We start from the raw sequence: 21923 nt of genomic DNA, 5'->3' as shown, positions 1-21923 counted from the left end.
GAAGAATACGTTAGAGCAGCAGTCCCCAACCCCCAAGCTGCGGACAGGTACCGGTTCATGGCCTGTTAGGAACCGGGCTGCACAGCAGGTGAGCAGTGGGCCAGGGAGCGAAGCTTCATCTGGATTTGCAGCCGCTCCCCAGCGCCAGCATCACCACCTCAGCTCCGCCTCAGTTAATCAGGCATTAGATTCTCAGAGCGGCACCAGTCCCTGGTGCCAAAACAGTCGGGGACCGCTGTGTTGGAGGGAACCAACAGTAGATTAGATGAAGCAGAGGACCAAATCGGCAATTTGAAAGACAAGGTAGCAGAAAACACACAGTCAGAACAGCAACATGCAAAAAGGAATCCAAAAGAATGAGGATCGTTTAAGGGGCCTCTGGGACAACGTCAAGCGTACCCACATCCACATCATAGGGGTACCGGAAGGAGGACAGACAGCAAGGAATTGAAAACTTATTTGAAGAAATAATGATGGAAAAACTTACATAACCTGGTGAAGGAAATGGACATACAAGCCCAGGAAGTGCAGAGCCTAAACAAGATGAACCCAAAGAGGCCCACACCAAGACACATCGTCATTAAAATGACAAAGGTTAAAGACAGAGAATCTTAAAAGGAACAAGAGAAAATCATCTATTTACCTACAGGAGAGCTCCCATAAGACCATCAGCTGATTCCTCAACAGAAACTTTGCAGCCAGAAAGGACCGGCATGAAATACCCAAAGTTATGAAAAGCAGAGATCTACAACCAAGATGACTCTACCCAGCAGATCTATCATTTAGAATCAAAGGACAAACAGAGTTTCCCAGACAAGAAAAAGCTAAAGGAGTTCATCACCACCAAGCCAATGTTAAAAGAAATGTTAACTGGATTTAAAAAAAAAAAAAAACAAGATCAAAACCGTGAATAATAAAATGTCAATAACTACATATCTATCAACAATCACTTACATGTTAATGGATTAAATGCTTCAATCCAAAGACATAAGGTGGATAAATGGATAAGAAAACAAGATCCTTAAATATGCTGCCTACAAGAGACTCACTTCAGATCAAAAGACACGCATAGACTGAAAGTAAATGAATGGAAAAAAAGATATTTCATGAAAATGGAAATAAACAAAAACAACAAAAATCAAGGATCCAGTAATCTCACTTCTGAGTATTTATCCAAACAAACCCAAAATGACTTTGAAGGGACATGTGCATCCATAAGTTCATTCCAGCATTATTTACAGTAGCCAAGATAGGAAGGCAGCCTGGGTGTGCGTCAATGGATGAACAGATAAAGAAGACGCGGTACATATGTGCAATGGACTATTATTACTCGGCCATAAAAAAGAATGAAATCTCACCATCTGCAACCTCGTGGATGGGCCTGGAGGAAACTGTGCTGAGCGGAGTAAGTCAGACAGAGAAAGACAAATGCCATATCATTTCACTTATATGTGGAATCCAAAGAACAAAATAAATGAAAAAACAAAACAGAAACAAATTCATAGATATAGAGAACATTTGACAGTTGACAAATGGGAGGTGGGGTTGGGGGGCTGGGTAAAAGGGATTAAGAAATACAAACTGGCAGTTATAAAATTGTCATGGGGATGTGACATGCTGAGTGGAATAAGTCAAAGAAAGATAAATACCATAAATTTTACTCATATGTGGAAAATAAAGAACAAAATAAATAAACAAACAAAACAGAAAGAAATTCACAGATACTGAGAATGTTTGATGATGGCCAGATGGTATCAGGCGGTTACTAGACTTATCGAGGTGATCACTTTGTAAGTTATGTAAATGTCTAATGAGTACATTTTATACCTGAAACTGCAATATTCTATGTCAGCTGTAACTGAAAAAATATTTTAAAATATCAGTTGTCTATATACATGCAGGTCTATTTCTGGTTCTCTATTCTCTCCCAAAAGGAAGTTTTTTCAATGGAAGATGCTCCAACCTTAGTGTATACTAGTACAAAAGGAGAAATGTTGGCATTAGATAGTGGCTGATTTAAACAGGAGAGAATATGGCCATCTATACATATAGGTGGGTTGCTCTGATGGTGAAAGCACAAGAAAGTTCTTTTCTGAAGGTTTCTCTTTTCTCAGTTAAAAAAGAAACATCTGAGAGCGAGGATCAGAGAGCAAACAGTCAGCTAAGGAGGTGGGAAGATGAATTTCTAGGGAAAGATAGTAGGATGCCCAGGTAGCTTGAGTGCCCATTTGAGGTTCGTGGCCATGAATTTAAAGAAGTTGGTCACAGAGCCGCGCAGTTTTTCTCCCACATCATTCTGCTGCTCAGGTGCAGGAAAGGAATCGTCTGTTTCGTGGGTCTTATCAGTTGAGTGAGTTTTAAAACAAGAATGCAAGTGGAATTGGTTTCTGATCCTGGGATCTAGGGGCTGGGTTGATGTCCTCAGGGTTCTCGACTGCTGTGGCCACACTACTGCTCTTTTAAAGCTCACTCGATCAGATGACAGCCACCCTTGCTTAATGCCATAACTGAGAGTCCCCCTGGTCATGCCTGCTCACTCGGTGAAGATGTGACTTCACCACTGGGGAAGTCAGTGCCCAAACGGTAGAAAGTCTGAGGGCAGCAGCGCCCTCCTCAGACATTCGGATTTTAATTACCGTGTGGCGGCGCAAGGAGTACTTCCTGCAGCAACTGAAATATTTTGAAAGAAATGGAAAGAGGCCTTAATGAGAAACCTAAGCAGCTGTCTGAGCGATTTTATGAAAAGAACAAATCATCCGAGCTTCATCTAGTCTTAAACTCCTATAATGTGGATGCAAAGCACTTTGTTTTCTAGAGCTAGGCACGCTTTTCTTCTTGACCCTACCCGCCTTAGGACTTGATCTTGTATCTCACTTGGACTTTCAGATTATATTTAAGAATCAAGCAAGCCGACCATATAACATCTTCCCTCATGGAATTACTGATGTCAGTCCTTTGCACTCAGGGAGATTGCCAAAAGGTAAGAGTTCCCTCGGCTTTATGGTTCGTTCCTACCTGTAGATACAGATGAGGCCACAGTCTCAATAACAACTAAGATTGTGTTGTTCCTTGTCCCAGCTCTTATGTACCATTGAGGTACATTTTTCACCCACCTCCCTTTATCTATAATTTGCACATGTATTACATCTGTATACGACACCCACAAGAAGGCGCTAGAATTTTTGCTTTAAACAGTCATATGTAGTTTTAGGAAATTATGGGGAAAGTATGCCTCCATATTTACCCAGCAAGTTACGTTATCAGTGCTTTTCAAGCCTCGCTGGACATCCAAATTCCCCTCTGGCGTCCCTTCCAATCAGAGCATTCTCCTTCGGCCTAAAGAATTCTCATTAGCATTTCTTATAGCACAAGTGTGCTAGAGATACATTCTCTTAGTTTTCTTTTATTTGAAATGTCTTTTTTTTCCCCTTCACCTTTGAAAGATAATTTCACCAAAAATAGAATACTGGGTGGAGAGTTCTTTTTCCTTTCAGCACTTTCAAAACAATGTTTTACTAGCCTTTAAACAGCTAAGTCTAGATTCCATTGAGTCATTCTTCCTCTCTATGTCATTCTATTCTGGCTGTGATTTTCTTCATATTTATTCTCCTTGCGGTTCACCGATCTTCCTGGATCTAGAACTTTAAGCTTTTCACCAGATTGGAAAGACTGTGGTCATTATTTCTTCAGATATTTTTCCGCCTCGCTCTCTGTCTCCTTTGCTGGGTCTCCATACACGTGTATGTCTAACCTTTCGGTACCGCCCCACGCACCTGAATATTTTAATATTTTTTCCTTCTCCCTCTCTTCTGCAGATTCGATCGTTTCTATTGATCTGTCTCCAAGTTCACTGACCTCAAACTGGAATTTCCCAGTCACAGAATGTGTATTTTTTTATTTTTAAGAGCCAGACCTTTGTTTCCAAATGATATATTACTTTGTATTCTTACTAGTCATACATGAAAATATAACTTCCCACATCTTTGATAGCTAGACAATAATAGACTTTTAAAATCCTGCCAATCTTGTGGGTGAAAAGCAGTGTCTTCTTAGTGCTTTTATCTTAATTTCTTGTAGAGTTGACCATCTTTTCACATTTTTATTGGCCATTTGGGTTTCTGCTACTGTCAATTTCCTGTTCATTTCTCCTTATTTTTCTGCTGGATTGTTTATCTATCTATCATCTATCATTTATCTTCTTAGTTTATTTAATTATATGCATTTTCCCCTAGTGAATGCACTTACGGTCATATATTTTTTCCTCTGAATACAGTTTTTTACTACATTCCATGCTTTCGATATCTAGTCATCATTTTATCTTTCATTTTAGAATTCTTTACATCTTTGGTTTTTATTTGCTATGTTGTTTGCTGTTTAAGATTTATGACATATCTTTCTCATGCACTGTACCTTTTATCAATAAAGCCATGGAACTGTGCGGTGCTGAGGTCCCCATGGTGACACCAAGGAAAATGTTGATGTGTTCTAAGACCAGCATTTCGGCATCTGCCAACACAGAAAGTATTAGTGACCAAACAGTACTGTCAAAGAGAGAAGATCTCTTAATCAAAAGTCTGTTTACCCTTCCTTCTTCCAATACCCATCCGCCCTCGCTCTCAGCTACCGGAAGAGGGAAGATAAAAGGCTGAGAAATACGGAAAGAACATACCACACCATTTTCTTCTATAGGTTCCCTAATCATAGGTCAACCGTAACCTACTAAGGGTGAGGGAGAGCTTAGAAAGAATATAAAGTTAAAATTCTGATTTAGACTGGATCTTCAGGTTTTCAACATACCCCAAAGTGAGTCTTAATGACTAAAATCAGACATGTCTTATCCTGAGGGACCCATTAGCATGAGGGCAGGTCTCACTTCTTCCTGTTTCTCACATCTTTTGATAGCCCGTGTGAGTTCAAACTTCAGTGCGCAGACCTTTGTCTTAAATTCAGGCCTGAAACTCTCATGGTCACCTGGATTATCAACCATTGCTTACCACTCTGGCATTGATGTCTCTCTTTTTTTAGCACTTGAGATTTTTTTCTTCTTCATACATTTTCAGCTGTATGTTTAAAATATATAAAAAATCATCTATTATTACAAATACATAGAAATAATAGATGATAGACCCACCCATTTCAACTCTAACATACTAGCAAAAACCTCCTGGGCCCATTTTTCTTGTTAAAAATTGTATGAATCTTAAACTTACAATAGCTACAAATCTAGTTTCCATTTACTATGAAATGTCATATGTACATATAGATTTGTAGAACCCTTGCAATAACAACACGGTTACCTATATGTGGCTTGTTATACTCTAATCGAACTCTGTTGGGATTTGGATGTGCGTAGGTGTGAAACATTTGAAAGATATGCCGATTCTGCCAGGAAAGATATTCAAGTATAAATGGACAGTGACTGTAGAAGATGGGCCAACTAAGTCAGATCCCCGGTGCCTGACTCGATATTACTCAAGCTTCGTTCACCTAGAGAAAGATCTAGCTTCGGGACTCATTGGCCCCCTTCTCATCTGTTACAAAGAATCTGTAGATCAAAGAGGAAACCAGGTGAGTTCTTCTCTTCCCAAGTGCTGGCTTTGGAGCTCAAGATAGAACGATGATGCCCATGAACTTCCAGAGCATATTTCCTATACTCTCTTTGTGTGCGTCCCCCTCTAGCATGCAGAATATATAGTAGTCTGCAGTATTGGCCAATAAAAGAAATGAGCTGGGTTTCTCACAGCTGTTTCTGATTTTGAGGTTGGTGTAGTAATCTTACCTGCTGGATGGATAAGAGAACTGGGTCCTAGATGATTTCTATAATACTCATTCCCAGTTTAATTTCCACTCTTCACAGGTGTTCTTGCCTATTTTTATATGCTCAGTCATCACCTATTTTTAGATGACACACAAACCTATATCACAGACTTCTCTAGAGTTCAGTACATATTTGTTGAGAAAAATACAGGGAAAGATATAAAATACTTAGGAATATGGCTAGAATTTGGACCACTTTTGCTCTTTAAAAAAACAATGCTAAATCCTCTGAATAAGAAAACCTTATGCAACTAATACAATATTGTACGTTAGCTACATTTTAATTAAAATCCTTAAAAAATAAATAACTTGTGCTGCTATAAACATTCGTGTAACAACAAAAAATGCTTAATTCTTCACTATAATTCACCGCCATATTGCTGAGGCCTGACTACGTGGCTGTTCGGTTAGGTATGATACATAGGGTTCCTAATTGTCTGAAAACATTTCACTGGTTTAGAAACTGAAGCACATGAATTTTAACGTGGGAAAACACGTGGCACACAAACGAGAGCGGCATGAATTTGGCCAAGTACCTGTCTTGATGAATTTTTCCTAATTATAGTTTTTCCATCAGTTTTTGGAAAAGGACTGAAATGGACTTCTACATTCTCCAACCTCCTCCCTTCAGTATTTCGGTTTCTGTAGCGAAATGAAACTGACACGTACTGGTGAACTGTACACATTACACCTTAGAAGATTCAATTAGCAAGTGACTGATATAACTTTGGTTATATGTGAACTGCTCCTCTGAAACAAAACTTTAAAAGTCTTGAACAGAAAAGGTATTACTGCCAGTTAACTTCTTAGGGTTCATCTTAGCTTTGTTATCTGATTTGTTTTCTTTTTAATGTTTTATAGAGCAGTGGCCAGATGGAAGTTTAGCAAAGCCATCCCTCTTACTTGACTAACTTGTTTAAGAAAGACACTGAATAACCACTTGGGTCTTTAGAGTGACAATCTTCTAATTTGAATGTGGAGAGAATGAGGCTACAAACTATACCAAAAAAAATCAGCCTGCATATGGCTTTGGGTCCAGAAGAAATGAAGTTTAATGGGTCCAGTCACGTTCTTGCCCTGAGGATGCATTTGCTCTAAACACATACTTATTGCTCATAGCACCCACTCACCCCTAGGCCCTGCTACGTGCTGTAATAGTGACCCTAGGGAGAAGTGGGATCGAACCAACCGATTACATGCATAGTACATGGATGGCACCCCTTACCTCCACTGTAGGCTGCTAAATCTCAGCTGACAACGGTAGCAACATTTGTTTCTCTCCATGCATGTAATTAACAGATGATGTCAGACAAGAGAAACGTCATCCTGTTTTCTGTATTTGATGAGAACAAAAGCTGGTACCTCACGGAGAACATGCAGCGCTTCCTCCCCAGTGCAGACGGAGTGCAGCCCCAGGACCCAGACTTCCGAGCCTCCAACATCATGCACAGTAAGTAAAGCAGCACCTGCATCCTCTGGGTAAGAGATAAAGGGGAACCGAAGCCCCCAAACTGATATCCTCATGGTGGACTAATTTATATGCCTTGCGAGGGTCACAGTTCCTTAAAAATGGTTATATATGAACATATATAATTTTACAGAAATGCATAAATATGACCATATAATGCACATTTCTTTTCTTTTAAAGGCTCAAATATTCAGAAAACTTTATTTTTCAAGGATAAATCAAATTAAGACATGGCTTTAATTTCCATTTTTATGCCTAATCCATAGTTAATATAAAATGCACTCAACTGGTAAATGACACATGAAATACGAAGGGAATGCAATTCTACTTATGCAAAACGACCACCGGCCATAGCAATTTGACAGTCAAATTAATCAAGACACCGTACATTTAAGAACCCGACATCTTTTTTTCCCCAGCTTTATCGAGGTATAATTGATGAATAAAAATGGTCCATATTTAAGGTGTACACTATGATCTTTTCGATATTCAGTTGGCCACCCCGTTCCTTTGATCACCCCGTGTCCTTCCATGTTTTACCCTTCAACTAACCACGCTGTGTCCAGGCAGCTCATGTGAAAACGTGTTTTCTCCATGATTACGAAATCATATATAAGTACATCCATACATTATTAGTCAAACTTACATAAATGCTGCAGGAATAGTAGAGAACTGCCGTATACTCTTTACCCAGAATCATTGATTTTAACGTTTTGCTATATTTGTCTTATCGCTCTCACTTCTCTAGACACGTGCTTTTATTACTAATCTATTTAAGAATAGACATCATATTGAAGACATCGTCCTCCTTTACCTCTTAATACTTCATCGTATAATTCTTATGAATTAAGTTATTGTCTTAAATAACCAAAGTGGAGTTACAAAATTCCGAAAACTTACCGCCGACATGTTTCTCCAGTTGGCAGCCCACGTTCAGTTGTGTCGATCAGTGCTGTGTTTTGGAGCATGTCCTCCCTGCAGTCCAGGGCCCAGCCCTGGATTGCGCACTGGGTCTAACTGCCCTGCTTTCGTGATGTCTGTGAGTTTCCTTGAACCTGGAACATGGACGGAGGTTAATTTTCATCGCCTGACCAAGGTTGCTTTTTTCTCCTGGTTTCTCCCCTGTGTAGTTACTATTTTCTCTCTTGCAACAAATAAGCAGTTTTTAGGGAGATGCTTCGAGGCCATGCAAATGCCCTGCTCCTCATCAAACTGCCCCCCACCCCACTGCAGAGCATCCAAGCCCATGTTTACCAGGAAGGCCTGTGGCTCCTCACCTTGGCACTGGGCCTAGCTGATCGAGTATTAACCATTAACCATCTACTTTTCCGGAAGGTATAATGCTGCCTCTTTTTGGACATAACATAATCATTTCTAATCCTATCACGGCAATCCGAAATACTAAGTCCTGATAAAAGCTCTTGTTCTCCATTTCGTTTGCAGGCATCAATGGCTACGTCTTTGATAGCTTACAGCTGTCGGTCTGTTTGTATGAGGTGGCATACTGGTACATTCTAAGCGTTGGAGGACAGACTGACTTTCTCTCTGTCTTCTTCTCTGGATACACCTTCAAACACAAAATGGTCTATGAAGACACACTTACCCTATTCCCGTTCTCAGGAGAAACTGTCTTCATGTCAATGGAAAACCCAGGTTAGTTATTTATATTCTTTCGCTAATGGCTGTCACTAGTCATTCCCATGCTTGTCTGCCCACTGGCTCACATCTGGGCAGACGCTAAACAGTTCAGGTGGTTTTAGTAGTTGCCAGGTATTTTAAGGACAGCAGCATATCGAGTATTGAACTTAAAAGTCTCTGCTCTAAAAAGCGCCTTTACTTGCCATGGGCCAAAATTTTCTGTGGGTTGACTAAACTGTAGTGGTGGATGTACATGTATACGTGCAATTAAGATGTGGAGACTAAACATGTTTCTGTACGCCTTGTGAACACTGGCATTATTGGGTAGATTCCAGCTAGAAGCCTCTGGGGAGTGCCTGGAATCCCCATGTGCACACATGCGCTCAGGTCACTGGGAAGCTTTCAGGACCAATGTGGCTGTCAGCTTCTCACCCTCCCCGTCCCTCCACAAGCGCATGCACTGCAAGGTTTCCGAGAACACCGGCCTTGTGATGGAAAGAATCCCGGCCCAGCCTAAATCCAACACGGATTGTTGTGACATTTGTACAGCTGACGACCAACTTCTGGGCTGCCGTGTGCTCCTGGTCCCGCCTGCCCCCCTCATTTGCAGAGGAAAGCACAAAAAGCTACCTGCAGATTGTAATTTTTCTCTTACGCTTCTGGCTTCTCTGGAGATGAATCCTCATGGGAAATTTTCTGGGGAATCAAAACCAATCTCACCACCTGTAAACATATATTTACTTTCAGAACCAGAAACTGATCTGAAGTCATGCATTTTTGTGGGGAGTAAAGAAGCTGACAGAACTTCATAACACCTCTGAAAGGGTCTTGTTCATTTATACTTACTTACGCCTTTATTATCCATTTTCCAACTAAGTTGGAAGCGTGGCTGAGGACAGAAACCTGGTTTGTCTTACTAGTCACAGTGTTAACAGTGCCTGGCCTATAGTAGATGCTTAAGAAATACTTTTTCAATGAGTGAATGAATTAAATATGCACCAAAAAAAGTATAAAATAGTATGTATAATATGTTTGCAATCGTCTAAACCAAAGAGAGTGTGCATATATGTGTATGCGGAGAAAAAATTTTTTAAATATTAACATTTTGAGAAGCTTTTAAACTATTTTGGTGATCACTTAAATTCTAAAGAGAGATTAAAACTTTTCTGTGCTTCAAATTTTTAATATAATATCGTTGACTACAATGCTCAAGCTAAATAAAGCTCCTAGGGAAGACTTCCTGCGTTTAAAATAATAAAGTCTGCACCCTTTTATTTATTCAGGTAAAATTCATATAACATAAAATGCACGTTTGAACCATTTAAAGTGTATAAGTCAGTGGCTTCCAGTACATTCAGTGTTTGTTGTTCAAACATCACTGCTATCTAATTCCAGAGTGTTTTTATCATCCCAGAAGAAACTCTTTACCATTAAGAAGTCAATCCCCATTCCCTCCGCGAAGAAACTCTTTACCATTAAGAAGTCAATCCCCATTCCCTCCGCCGCCAGTTCCTGGCAACCACTAATCCACTTTCTGTCTCCACGGATTTGCTTCTTCTGGATATTTTATATAAATAGAATACCACAGTATTTATCCTTTTGTGTCTGGTTTCTTTCACTAAGCGTAATGTTTTCAAGATTCATTCCTGTTGTAGCAAGTGTCACTACATTATCCTTTTTATGACTATACAGGCGACTTCACACCCTGCTATAACCATAAGTCTCCATAAAAAAAGAAATAATTATGTAATGTGAAAGAGGTGCTGGCTAATGCTATGGTGGTGATCGCATTGCAATACATAAATGTATTAAATCAACACGTTGTACACAGTAAACTTACATGACGAAACCTGTCAATTATGTCTCAATAAAAAAATCATAGTCAACAGGTTGATCGCCTGTTTTTGTAAATAAAGTTGTATTGGAACACACGCACAAGAAATACAGTTAATGTATGTTCACCTTGTACCTTGCAACCTTGCTAAATTCACTTATATATCTAGCAGTTATTGTCTACATTTGCACAAGGGTTTCTAGGAGAAGCAACCAAACTGCCTGCAAATATTGACAGTTTCAGTTTTGCCTTTCCAACCCTTATTCGTTATTATTCTGACTTTTGTACCTCATTTTTGAATAAAACTAGTAAGCACAGGAAAAAAAAACCACATATCACAAGTTTTGATGAGTCACGTTTTTATCAGTTAGTTCGAAATATTTTCTAACATCCATTGTGCTTTCTTCTTTTATCCATAGTTACTTAAAACTGTCTTACTAAATTTCAGATCATATGGGCATTTTCTAGTTATCTCTGCTGCTGATTTCTTATTTTTCATCACTGTGTTCATACAACATACTCTATATGATTTCAATGGCTTGAAATTTGTTGAGACCTGCTATACGCTCAGCGTGTGGTTTACTTTGGCTATGACTCATTTGCACTTAAAATGACTACGTCTTCTGCAGTTGTTGAGTGAACGATTACATATTTGTCAGGTTAGTTTCTTGCGCTGTTAAATCCTTAAGTTTACTGATATTTTCCCTGCATCTCAGTTACTGAGAGAACTGTTAACAGTTCTGTAACCGTTTTTTCTCTTTATATAAAATGAGGTACTTACAAATTTAAGATCGTTCTGTACTCTTGTTAAATTCACCATTTTATTATTGTGAAATGCTCTCCTTTGTCTGAAGTAGTGATTGCTGCCTTCACAACTGCTTTGTTTGAATTTATATGCCTCGACCGCCTTTATTTTGCTTTATGTTTCTTTGTATATATTCCGTACCTATAATTTTAATCTATCTGTGCCCTTATATGTATAGTGTATCACTCCATCATTTCTTATAGTACAAGTCTGCTGGTTAATTCTCTCAGGTTTTGCTTATCTAAAAAGTCTTTATTTCTCCTGAATTTCTGAATGACATTTTCACTGTATAGAATTTTGGGCTGATAGGTCTTTTTCGTTTTATTTTATTGGGTTTTTTCCTCCAGCACTTTACAAATGCCACTCCAGGTTCCAGTCAGGATGGATGAGGAAGGAAATCCCGTGATCGCCTCTTCTCATGTCCACAGCAAAATTACAACTAAACTACAGAACAACCGTCATTGAGAATCGCCCGAAACCTCGCTGAACAGAAGTCCTATAAGTAAGAACATATGGAAGAAGCCACATCAAGACTGAACATTATGTCAACTGTAATTGAATCATAGAATATATTTTTTAAATTGTCCCTCCACGGGAGTGACATCAGCAAGATTGTGGACGAGAGGCTTCAACACTCATCTCCCGCAGAAAACCAACAAAAACAACAAACAAACAACCACACAGCAATGGAAATAGCTCTGAGATGACTCGAGAGCACAATGAAGAAGCATCAGAAAGACTGTGGAGCACAGAAAATGAGGATGGCCACGGAAAACGTAGGAAACATTTTACCTGCGTCATTCCGTCCCTCAGTCCGGAGCAGCTTGGTAATGAAGAAAATATATGCAAACCGTATGTGTGGAAAGAGATTAAAATCCAAAACGTATAAAGAACTCACACAACTCAATAACAACAGAAAACAATCTGATTTGAAAAACAGGCAGAGAACCTGACTGGACACTTGCAGGCTTCCCGCCTGAGGGCCCCACGGTTTTCACAAATACTGAAGCCGGCTGAGGGAGCTGCTCAATGTCCAAGCCACTGCCCTTCCCTCCCTCCAAGGAGCGGCACCCGCTCTGAAATGACAAAGGACGTGCTGTTGCTATGCCCTGCCCTCAGCATGCCTCCCCCCGGGCCTCCGTGGCACTCGTCATTGCATCCTCAGGGCTGAGCTGCCACTGTGCCTCGCTCTCCAGGGCCTGAAGCAGCACAGTGCTCCACCATCCCTAGGGTTGATGCTGTCCCTGAACCCTGCCTCCAAGCACTAAGCCACCACTGTGTCCCACCCACTGGGGCCTAAGTCTATGTGGCATGCCACAGGGATGTGAAACCCAGATCTAAGCACTCATGCTGCGGACTTTCCTAAAATCTCTCAAAGGCTCACGAACCCCAGACAAGCAGCATCTGGCCTTGGTGTGCCCCGTACCTCTTGCCGAGCAGCCCCAAGCAGGGCGCTAGCGGCACCTGGCCTTGGTTCACAGCTTAGCCTCTCCCATGCACCCCTAAGCCCGGCACAAGTGGCAACCACCTGAAGCTCACTTTGTAGCACATACCAAGTGGACCTGCGTGGGGCATAGGCAGCAGATGACCTTGGTCTGCAATAGACCCCTCTAAAGAGGCCCCGGAACCAACACACTCAGTGGCCGGCTTCAAACCACACCAGAGCACTGCCTGGGCGCATGTGAGGGTGACACACCTGAAGGGCAGATTGGGCAGGCACCAGAGCCCTGCTAAAGAGAGTCCTGCTCTTGGGGTCAACCCGCGCACAGCAGCTCCTCCACTGTCCTCACGGCCAGTGGCCTGTTAGGAACTGGGCTGCACAGCAGAAGGTGAGCGGTGGGCCAGGGAGTGAAGCTTCATCTGGATTTGCAGCCGCTCCCCAGCGCCAGCATCACCACCTCAGCTCCGCCTCAGTTAATCAGGCATTAGATTCTCCGAGCAGCACCGGTCCCTGGTGCCAAGTCAGGGACCGCTGTGTTGGAGGGAACCAACAGTAGATTAGATGAAGCAGAGGACCGAATCGGCAATTTGAAAGACAAGGTGGCAGAAAACACACAGTCAGAACAGCAACATGCAAAAAGGAATCCTCAAGAATGAGGATCGTTTAAGGGGCCTCTGGGACAACATCAAGCGTACCCACATCCACATCATAGGGGTACCGGAAGGAGGACAGAGAGCAAGGAATTGAAAACTTATTTGAAGAAATAATGATGGAAAAACTTACCTAACCTGGTGAAGGAAATGGACATAAAGCCCAGGAAGTGCAGAGCCTCAAACAAGATGAACCCAAAGAGGCCCACACCAAGACACATCGTCATTAAAATGACAAAGGTTAAAGACAGAGAATCTTAAAAGTAGCAAGAGAAAAGCATTTATTTACCTACAGGAGAGCTCCCACAAGACCATCAGCTGAGTTCTCAACAGAAACTTTGCAGCCAGAAAGGACTGGCATGAAATACTTAAAGTGATGAAAAGCAGAGATCTACAACCAAGATGACTCTACCCAGCAGATCTATCATTTAGAATCAAAGGACAAATAAGCTTCCAAGACAGGAAAAAGCTAAAGGAGTTCATCGCCACCAAACCAGGGTTACAGGCAATGTTAACAGGATTTTTTTTAAGAAGAAGAAAAGATCAAAAATGTGAATAATAAAATGGCAATAACTACATAGCTATCAACAATTACTTACATGTAAATGGATTAAATGCTCCAATCCAAAGACATAAGGTGGGTGAATGGATAAGAAAACAAGACCCTTAAATATGCTGCCTACAAGAGACTCACGTCAGATCAGAAGACACACAGAGACTGACAGGAAAGGGATAGAAAAAGACATTTCATGGAAATGGAGATAAACAAAAATAAAGAAAAATCAAGGATCCAGTAATCTCACTTCTGAGTATTTATCCAAACAAACCCAAAATGACTTTGAAGGGACATGTGCATCCATAGGTTCATTCCAGCATTATTTACAGTAGCCAAGATATGGAGGCAGCCTGGGTGTGCATCAACGGATGAACGGATAAAGAAGACGTGGTACATATGTGCAATGGACTATTATTACTCAGCCATAGAAAAGAATGAAATCTCACCATCTGCAACCTCATGGATGGGCCTGGAGGAAACTGTGCTGAGCGGAGTAAGTCAGACAGAGAAAGGCAAATGCCATATGATTTCACTTATATGTGGAATCCAAAGAACAAAATAAATGAAAAAACAAAATGGGAACAAATTCATAGATATAGAGAACATTTGACAGTTGACAAATGGGAGGTGTGGTTGGGGGGCTGGGTAAAAGGGATTAAGTACAAACTGGCAGTTATAAAATTGTCATGGGGATGTGACATACTGCAAAAGGAATACAGTCGATAATATTGTAAGAACTATGTATGGCACCAAGTGGAGACTAGACTGACCGGAACTATCACTTCGTACTTTATGTAAATGTCTAACACTATGCTGTGCACCTGAAACTAATATAATATTGTATGTAAACAGTATTTGAATTAAAAAATCATTAAATCCCCTCGTGAAAATGAAAATGCAATAAAGAGTTTCAACAACAGACTTGATCGAGCAAAAGAATGTGATCTCAAAGACAAATTTTTTGAATTTATTCAGTCTGAGAAGAAATAAAAATCAAGAAAGCCTACAGGACTTATGGGATACCATTAAATTTCCCCAAAGAAGACATACAGATGGCCAACGGGTGAACGCAAAGGTACTCAACATCACTGATCAAGGAAATGCAGATCCGAAACAACCAGGAAAGAACACCTGACACCTGTCAGAATGGCTGTCATCAAAAAGACAAGAAATAACAAGTGCCAGAGGGGACGCGGAGAAAAGGGAGCCCTCGTTCACTGTGGGTGGCAACGTAAATTGGAGCAAAACAGTATGGCGGTCCCCCCAAAATTCAAAATAGAACTGCCTTCTGACCCAGCAGTCGCACTTCTGGGTGTATATTCAAGGGAAATGAAATAAGAATCCTGAAAAGATATCTGCACGCCCACGTTTATTGTAGCATTTTCCAGAATAGCCAAGATATGGAAATAACCTGTGTCCACTGATGAATGGCTGGATAATGAAATGTGATACATATATGTGTGTGTGTGTGTATGTAGTGTGTGTGTTACCACATACACTTATAAAGAAAAACTGCTATTTGTGACAATATGGATGATCCTGGAGGGCATTATGCTAAGTGAAATAAGCCAGATGAAAATAAATACTGTATGGAATCACTGATATGGAGAATTTGAACTCATCTTGTTTTGTAACCTGCTTTTATTTTTCATTTATTTGTTTTTCTATGCCAGTTAGTATATGTGAACATCATCATTAAAAAACACGTTTACTATCCAGCACTAGGATCCTGCACCAGCCTTGCTTGACTAACGAGCTCTCATCTACTGCGGCCTGAGGTGTGCTCCTGGCCACTCGTGGTCAGCGGGGCTCTACCTCTCTGGGTTATCCAGGATTGGATAATAGTCGACAAAATCAGTTTACTGAGATCCCTGGTTACATTACTGAGACAGGAGGCTCATCCGTATATTCGTAGTGCTGACCAAGTCTTAAACTTGGCCAGGCTTCTGACGCCTATGTCAGAAGTTGGAGGAGAACATGGCAGCGGAGTTGTCTTTAAGGGAGTTATAATTCTTTTAATGTTCTTTGCATCTATGATAATACCTCCTTTCTCATTTTGAATTGTGCATATGTAGAATTTCTTATTTTTATTTGGTTATTTTATTGAGGTTTTCATCACAGAATCAGCTCTTCTTTAAGCTCTTAGATTGAGATTTCTTCATTAATTATAATTTTTAAAATTTTTTATTTACATATGTAATGCAAAAAGATGTTCTCATTACAAAAATTCAGCCAATACAGATCCATCTAAAGTCCTTCTTGATCACTAGGTCCGATTCTGGGCCCGTCTCAGAGTCTGGTGTATGTCACTCCAGACCTGTGTATGGAGTTTTGTTTCCCCTTTTCTCACCCAATTAATGTCTGCCTCCAGGAAAGGAAGGTATTTGTTTTGTCTAAGCTTTAACAGTGAAATTTTAAGAGTCAAACGTGTTATTTAAATTACTAATTTCAACTCCAGTCCTGGTCTACTCTGACCCAGTGTGGTTTATACCATCAAAACTGCTTTAAACATCATTAAATTTGGGCCCCAATCCCCAAACTTATGATATAATTATACCCCTATTTTGAGTGAAATCACATAATTATTTTTAGTGAAATCACAGTGAACGACGAAAATGTTCCCTGTGGAATCGAACAGGATTATACTTCCTGTTTTCATAACTTGCTTAACTGTAACTTCTGTTTTCCTGTTCTTGTAAGGTTTTCTCTTTAGTCATCCTCTTTTTTCCCAAGAGTTCCATCATATAATGTATTCTGTCTCACTTCAATACTGACCCCTGGACCCAGGTATCCTCCTACTGCAGTCTGGGCCGGTTCTCTCTGGGCCTCAGGCTCAGTTATCATCTTAGGACTCTCCCTCATCCTCTCTCAAGATAGGTGCCTGGTTTCTGGGTCTTCCTATTTCTACTATACTCTTTTATTTTAGTAGAAAACATTCTCTAACAGCATGGTTGCATTAGAGGTAGATTTTCTGAGTCCTTAGATATTAGAAAATGTCTTTATTCTCATTTCCCATTTGATTACCTCACTGCACACAGAGTGTGTATTCATTCCAAAATGGGTTTGCCTGCAGAAGCCTCTTCCATGGCAGCCCGTTGTCTCACAGGTCTCTGTGGGAATACACTTTGAGGAAAGTCTCCCCTTTGCGGGAAAGCTGGATTCAGTGAAGAACTCACTTCGCTTGCAGCTACTGTGTTAGATGACGAGGTGGTTTTGGTACGTGAGGGGTAGCTTGGTAAAAGGTGTATTTTTTCACATATGGTTATGTATCTAATTTACTACTGTGAAATTCCTTCACTCGGATACTCCTGTCCACAACAGAGATGAGTACTTCTCGCACTGTGGTGGGGTTGGCATGTGTGTCCTGAACCCGAGTCCTGCTGCTTCATGCTTGCTTATCCTGCAGATGGGTGACAGCCGATGCTAGGCCTTATGTTATGTGATTAGAATGCATTGTATGATGCGGTAGATACGACCAGCCTCGTTGATAAGTTAGAAACTGATGCTCAGAGAGCTCAGTTGATTTGCTCAAAGTCACACGGCTGGGAAATGGTAGAGCTAAGACTTGAACCCGGGCAATCTGATTCTAGAACCTGTGCCACTATGCCATGCAGCAATAACAGCCAGCCTATATAAACTTTTCTGAGGTAAGTCATTGTCGCCATCAGAGTTCTGTGCCACTATCAAGACTCTCCGCTACTGTAATATGTTATCTACGTTTCTCCATCATTCCAGTACCTATTCGCCTCTAATCACAGCCCTTTCTTGCAGTCACAAACAGATAAACCACAACTGTAGCAATGCAAAAACCACTTTTACTGCCATTGCTAGACTACTGTCACAATAGCCTGTGACATAATGGTACCAACCAGTATTTTCACTTATCTGCATGTAGGCAAGAGCCTCTAACACGAAGCCTGCTTGGGACCTGGGTTCTGAGTAACCAAAGTCTTATTCTTCCTCGTCTCCAGGTCTGTGGGTTCTGGGGTGCCACAACTCGGACTTTCGGAACCGAGGTATGACAGCCTTACTGAAGGTTTCTAGTTGTAACAGAAACACCGGCGATTATTATGAGGACATATATGAAGATATCCCACCTTCCCTGCTGACTGAAAACGTCTTTGAACCAAGAAGCTTCTTCCAGAATTCAAGGCACCCTGGCCCTAGGCAAAAGCAATTCAAAGCCACTGCAATTCCAGAAAATGATGTAGAGGAGATTGACTTTTGGCCTGGAGAGAGAACACAGCTGCCCAAAGTACAAAGTGTCTCCTCTAGTGATTTGTTGATGCTCTTGGGACAGAAACCTACTCCACATGGATTATCCTTATCTGACCTCCAAGAAGCCACATACGAGGCTGATGATCATGTACCTGGAGCAAGAGAAAGGAACATGGGCCCATCTGATGTGGCACAGCTCAGACCAGAGCTCCATAACACGGGGGACAGAGTATTTACTCCTGAGCTGGAACTGCAGTTAAGATTAAATGAGAATTTGGGGACAACTGGAACAGTAGAGTTGAAAAAACTTGATTTAAAAATGTCTAGTTTATCGGACAAGCTAATGACTTCGCCAACAATTTCATCAGAAAAGTTGGCAGAAGGTAGTGAAAAGACAGATTCTTTAGGCCCCTCAAATATGTCAGCTCGCTTTAGTAGTCAGTTAGATGCCACTGTATTTGACAAAAGTTCATCTCACAGTACTGGGTCTGGTGTGCCTCTGGGCTTGAGTAAAGGGGATAATGACTCCAAGTGGTTAGAAGCTGCTTTAACGAACAGTCAAGAAAGTTCACTGAGAAAAAATGCATTATCGACAGAGAGTGACCGGTCATTTAAAGAGGAAAGACTTCATGGACCTGCTTCACTGACCCAAGGTAATTCTTTATTCAAAGTTAACACCACTTTGGTAAAGATAAACCAATCACTGATTAACTCAACAACCAACAGAAAGACTCACAGTGAAGGCCCAACATTATTAACAGAGAACAACAGTACGTCAGCCTGGGAAGACATTATGTTAAAAAGTACGGCTGAGTTTCAAGAAGTGACTTCTTTGATTCATGATGAAATGCTTATGGATGAAAATCCTACGGCTCTGGGGCTGAGTAATGTATCAAATAAAACTACTTCATCAAAAAATATGGAAATGGTCCATGAAAAAAAAGAGGGCCCTGTGCCACTAGATACAGAAAATCCAGACGTGTCACCCTTCGAGACACTCTTCTCACCAGATTCACCGAAGTGGATAAAGAGGACCCACAGCAAGAACTCCCGCAGCTCTGGGCAAACGCCTGGTCCAAAGCCACTGACCTCTTCAGGGTCAGAAAAATCTGTGAGAGATCAGCATTTCTCGTCAGAGAAGGCAGGAGTAGAAGAGGATGGATTTACAGAGGACATGGGACTCAAAGAGATGATTTTTCCAAACGGCAGCAGCAGATTTCTTACTAACTTGACTAATGTCCAAGAAAATGATACAGACACTCAAGAAAAGTCCCAGGAAGAGACAGAAAGGAAGGAAAAATTAATGCAAGAGAACGGAGTCTTGCCTCAGGTTTATACAATGAATGGCACCAAGAATTTCCTGAAGGCCCTTTTCCCACTAAGCACTAAGCAAAATGGAGGTGGTTTACACAAGGGGACAAATATTCTAATACTTCAAGACAGCAGGGCATCGAATGATTCGGCAAAGAGAGCAGGGATTCGCATGGCCCGTTTCTCAGTAAGGGAGGACGCAAACTCGGAAGGCTTGGGGAAGCGAACCAAGCAAATGGCAGAGGAGTATCCCCACGGCACAACGATGTCGCCTGACCCAAGTCAGGAGAACGCTGCTGCCCTACGTGGTAAGCGGGCTGTGAAGCAGGTCCACCTCCCGAAGGAGGGGACAGAGCTCAAAAGGGCGGTCATTTGGAATGACACCTCAACCCAGTGGTCCAGAAACACGAACGATCTGACCCAGGGCACTCGCACCCAGGTAGAGTCCAATGAGAAGGACAAAGGGGCCAGTACGCAGTCCCTCTTTGGTTGTTCTATGAGGACTCATGGAGTCATTCAAATAGAGGGCCCTGCATCACCCGCCACGCGGGTATCAGCACTTCCATCGGCCAGTCCTACAGATCCAGCCAAGATCCCATCTCCAGACAACACTTCTCATCTTCTAGCATCGGCCTGTAGTTATACCCGTAGGGAGAGGAGCTCCGGGGTCCAAGGAAGCAGTCATTTCTTAGGAGGAGCCAAAAGCAATTTTTCTTTAGCTCTCCTAACCTTGGAAATGAGTGGAGGTCAAGAAAAGATCGGTGCCCTGGGGGAAAGTGCCACAGACCCACTCAGGTACGAGAAACTTGAGGACACCGATCTCTTGAAACCGGGCTTGTCTACAGCATCGGGTGGAGGTGAATTACCCCCTGAAGTTCACGTTCATCAGGAAGACTCTCTCCCTACAAAAACTAGCAGTGGTGCTCCTGGCCGCCCGGATCGCACAGAAGACATCTTTCTGCAGAAGACAGAGCAATCTGTTAAACTGAATAAAGTAAACAGATCTGGGAAAGCGCCCTTTCTGAAATGGGCAACCGAGAGCTCTGCACACGTTCCATCCAGGCGGCCGGGGCTCCTTGCGTGGGACAAGCAACACGCCCCTCGGGTACCAAGAGAAGAGCCGAAACTCCACGAGAAGTCACGCGAAGACACAGCTCTTAAGACAAAAGACGCCATGTTGCCCGTAGACCCTTTTGAAAACAATCATTCGACAGCAGCAATACATGAAGGACAAGATAAGCCCCAAACAGAAGCCACCTGGGCCAAGCAAGGAGGGACTGGAGCGTTGTACTTTCAAAAGCCACCAGCCTCGAAACGCCATCAAAGGAACATGACCCTTACTACTTCTCAGCCAGAGGAAGACAAAACTGACTATGATGACATCTTCCCAACTGAAACGATGAGAGATTTTGACATTTATGGTGAGGATGAAAATCAGGATCCCCGCAGCTTTCAAAAGAGAACGCGACACTATTTTATCGCCGCGGTGGAGCGGCTCTGGGATTATGGCATGAGTAAATCCGCCCGTGCACAGAGAAACAGGTATGGGCACCCTGATTGTTCCTTTGTCCTGCTGTTGTGACCTCTGGCTTTACCAGGTGTTGAAATGACAGGAAAAGGCAGAGGCCACCTGAAGTAGTGAGACTCCAGAGGTGGCTTTATAGAACTGGGAGTCATGCGGCAAAGTCTAGATGACCCTGAGGAGAAAGTGGAGGGTAGAGATGGTGGCGCAGATGAGGAGAGTTAGAGGATGGTCAGTCCGGATGGTGGGAAACTCCTGCTGTGGAGGGACGGAGGAGGCGGAGGGGGACTTCCGAAAGGGTCGAGGAGTCAGGGTGAAGCAGCGACGATGGAGACCAGAGGTGGTCTCACGAGGTAGCACTGGCGAGGTGGGAGGAGGAGGTGACGTGTGTGGCGAAGAGGTTGAGGGTGCTGGGAAAGTTGTTGGCCGTGGTGCTGGGAGAACGGGGGGCGAAGGGGGAGGGCTGGATTGTTAGGGGAGCAGAGGGAGGATGCGCAGCAGAAAGCGGCACAGCGGAAGATAAACATGAGGAGAGTCGATCAGACAACGAATATTTATTGAGCACCTACTACCTGCCAGACACTCCTGTAGACGTGAGTGCAGCAAACTAGGGTCTTCCAGTCTATCGGGGAAGAGCGAGAGATGATAAATTAGTAGACAAAT

At 42.1% G+C, this 21923-nt stretch overlaps 1 protein-coding gene and 1 long non-coding RNA gene across 2 annotated transcripts in view; one reads left to right on the top strand and one right to left on the bottom strand.

The window, feature by feature from the left end:
- Positions 1-21923, top strand: part of F8 (coagulation factor VIII) — a 110457-nt gene that overhangs the window by 46340 nt on the left and 42194 nt on the right. Inside the window, exons 10-14 of the mRNA XM_016133454.2 lie at positions 2887-2980; positions 5354-5568; positions 7117-7267; positions 8729-8938; positions 18181-21280. Coding sequence (XP_015988940.2) covers positions 2887-2980; positions 5354-5568; positions 7117-7267; positions 8729-8938; positions 18181-21280 — 3770 coding nt within the window. The remainder of the gene's footprint in view (positions 1-2886; positions 2981-5353; positions 5569-7116; positions 7268-8728; positions 8939-18180; positions 21281-21923) is intronic.
- The window catches only part of LOC107504329, a 71653-nt gene that overhangs the window by 37916 nt on the left and 11814 nt on the right, over positions 1-21923 (bottom strand). Inside the window, exons 2-4 of the long non-coding RNA XR_001595462.2 lie at positions 9554-9646; positions 8186-8852; positions 4411-7292 (exon numbers count right to left, since the gene is read on the bottom strand). This is a non-coding gene — a long non-coding RNA (uncharacterized LOC107504329). The remainder of the gene's footprint in view (positions 1-4410; positions 7293-8185; positions 8853-9553; positions 9647-21923) is intronic.

Source organism: Rousettus aegyptiacus, unplaced genomic scaffold, assembly GCF_014176215.1.
Source record: "Rousettus aegyptiacus isolate mRouAeg1 unplaced genomic scaffold, mRouAeg1.p scaffold_m13_p_9, whole genome shotgun sequence".
NCBI classification, from domain to species: domain Eukaryota; kingdom Metazoa; phylum Chordata; class Mammalia; order Chiroptera; family Pteropodidae; genus Rousettus; species Rousettus aegyptiacus.
Note: the sequence above shows the minus strand (reverse complement) of the source record. Positions and strands in the feature narration are given on the sequence as shown.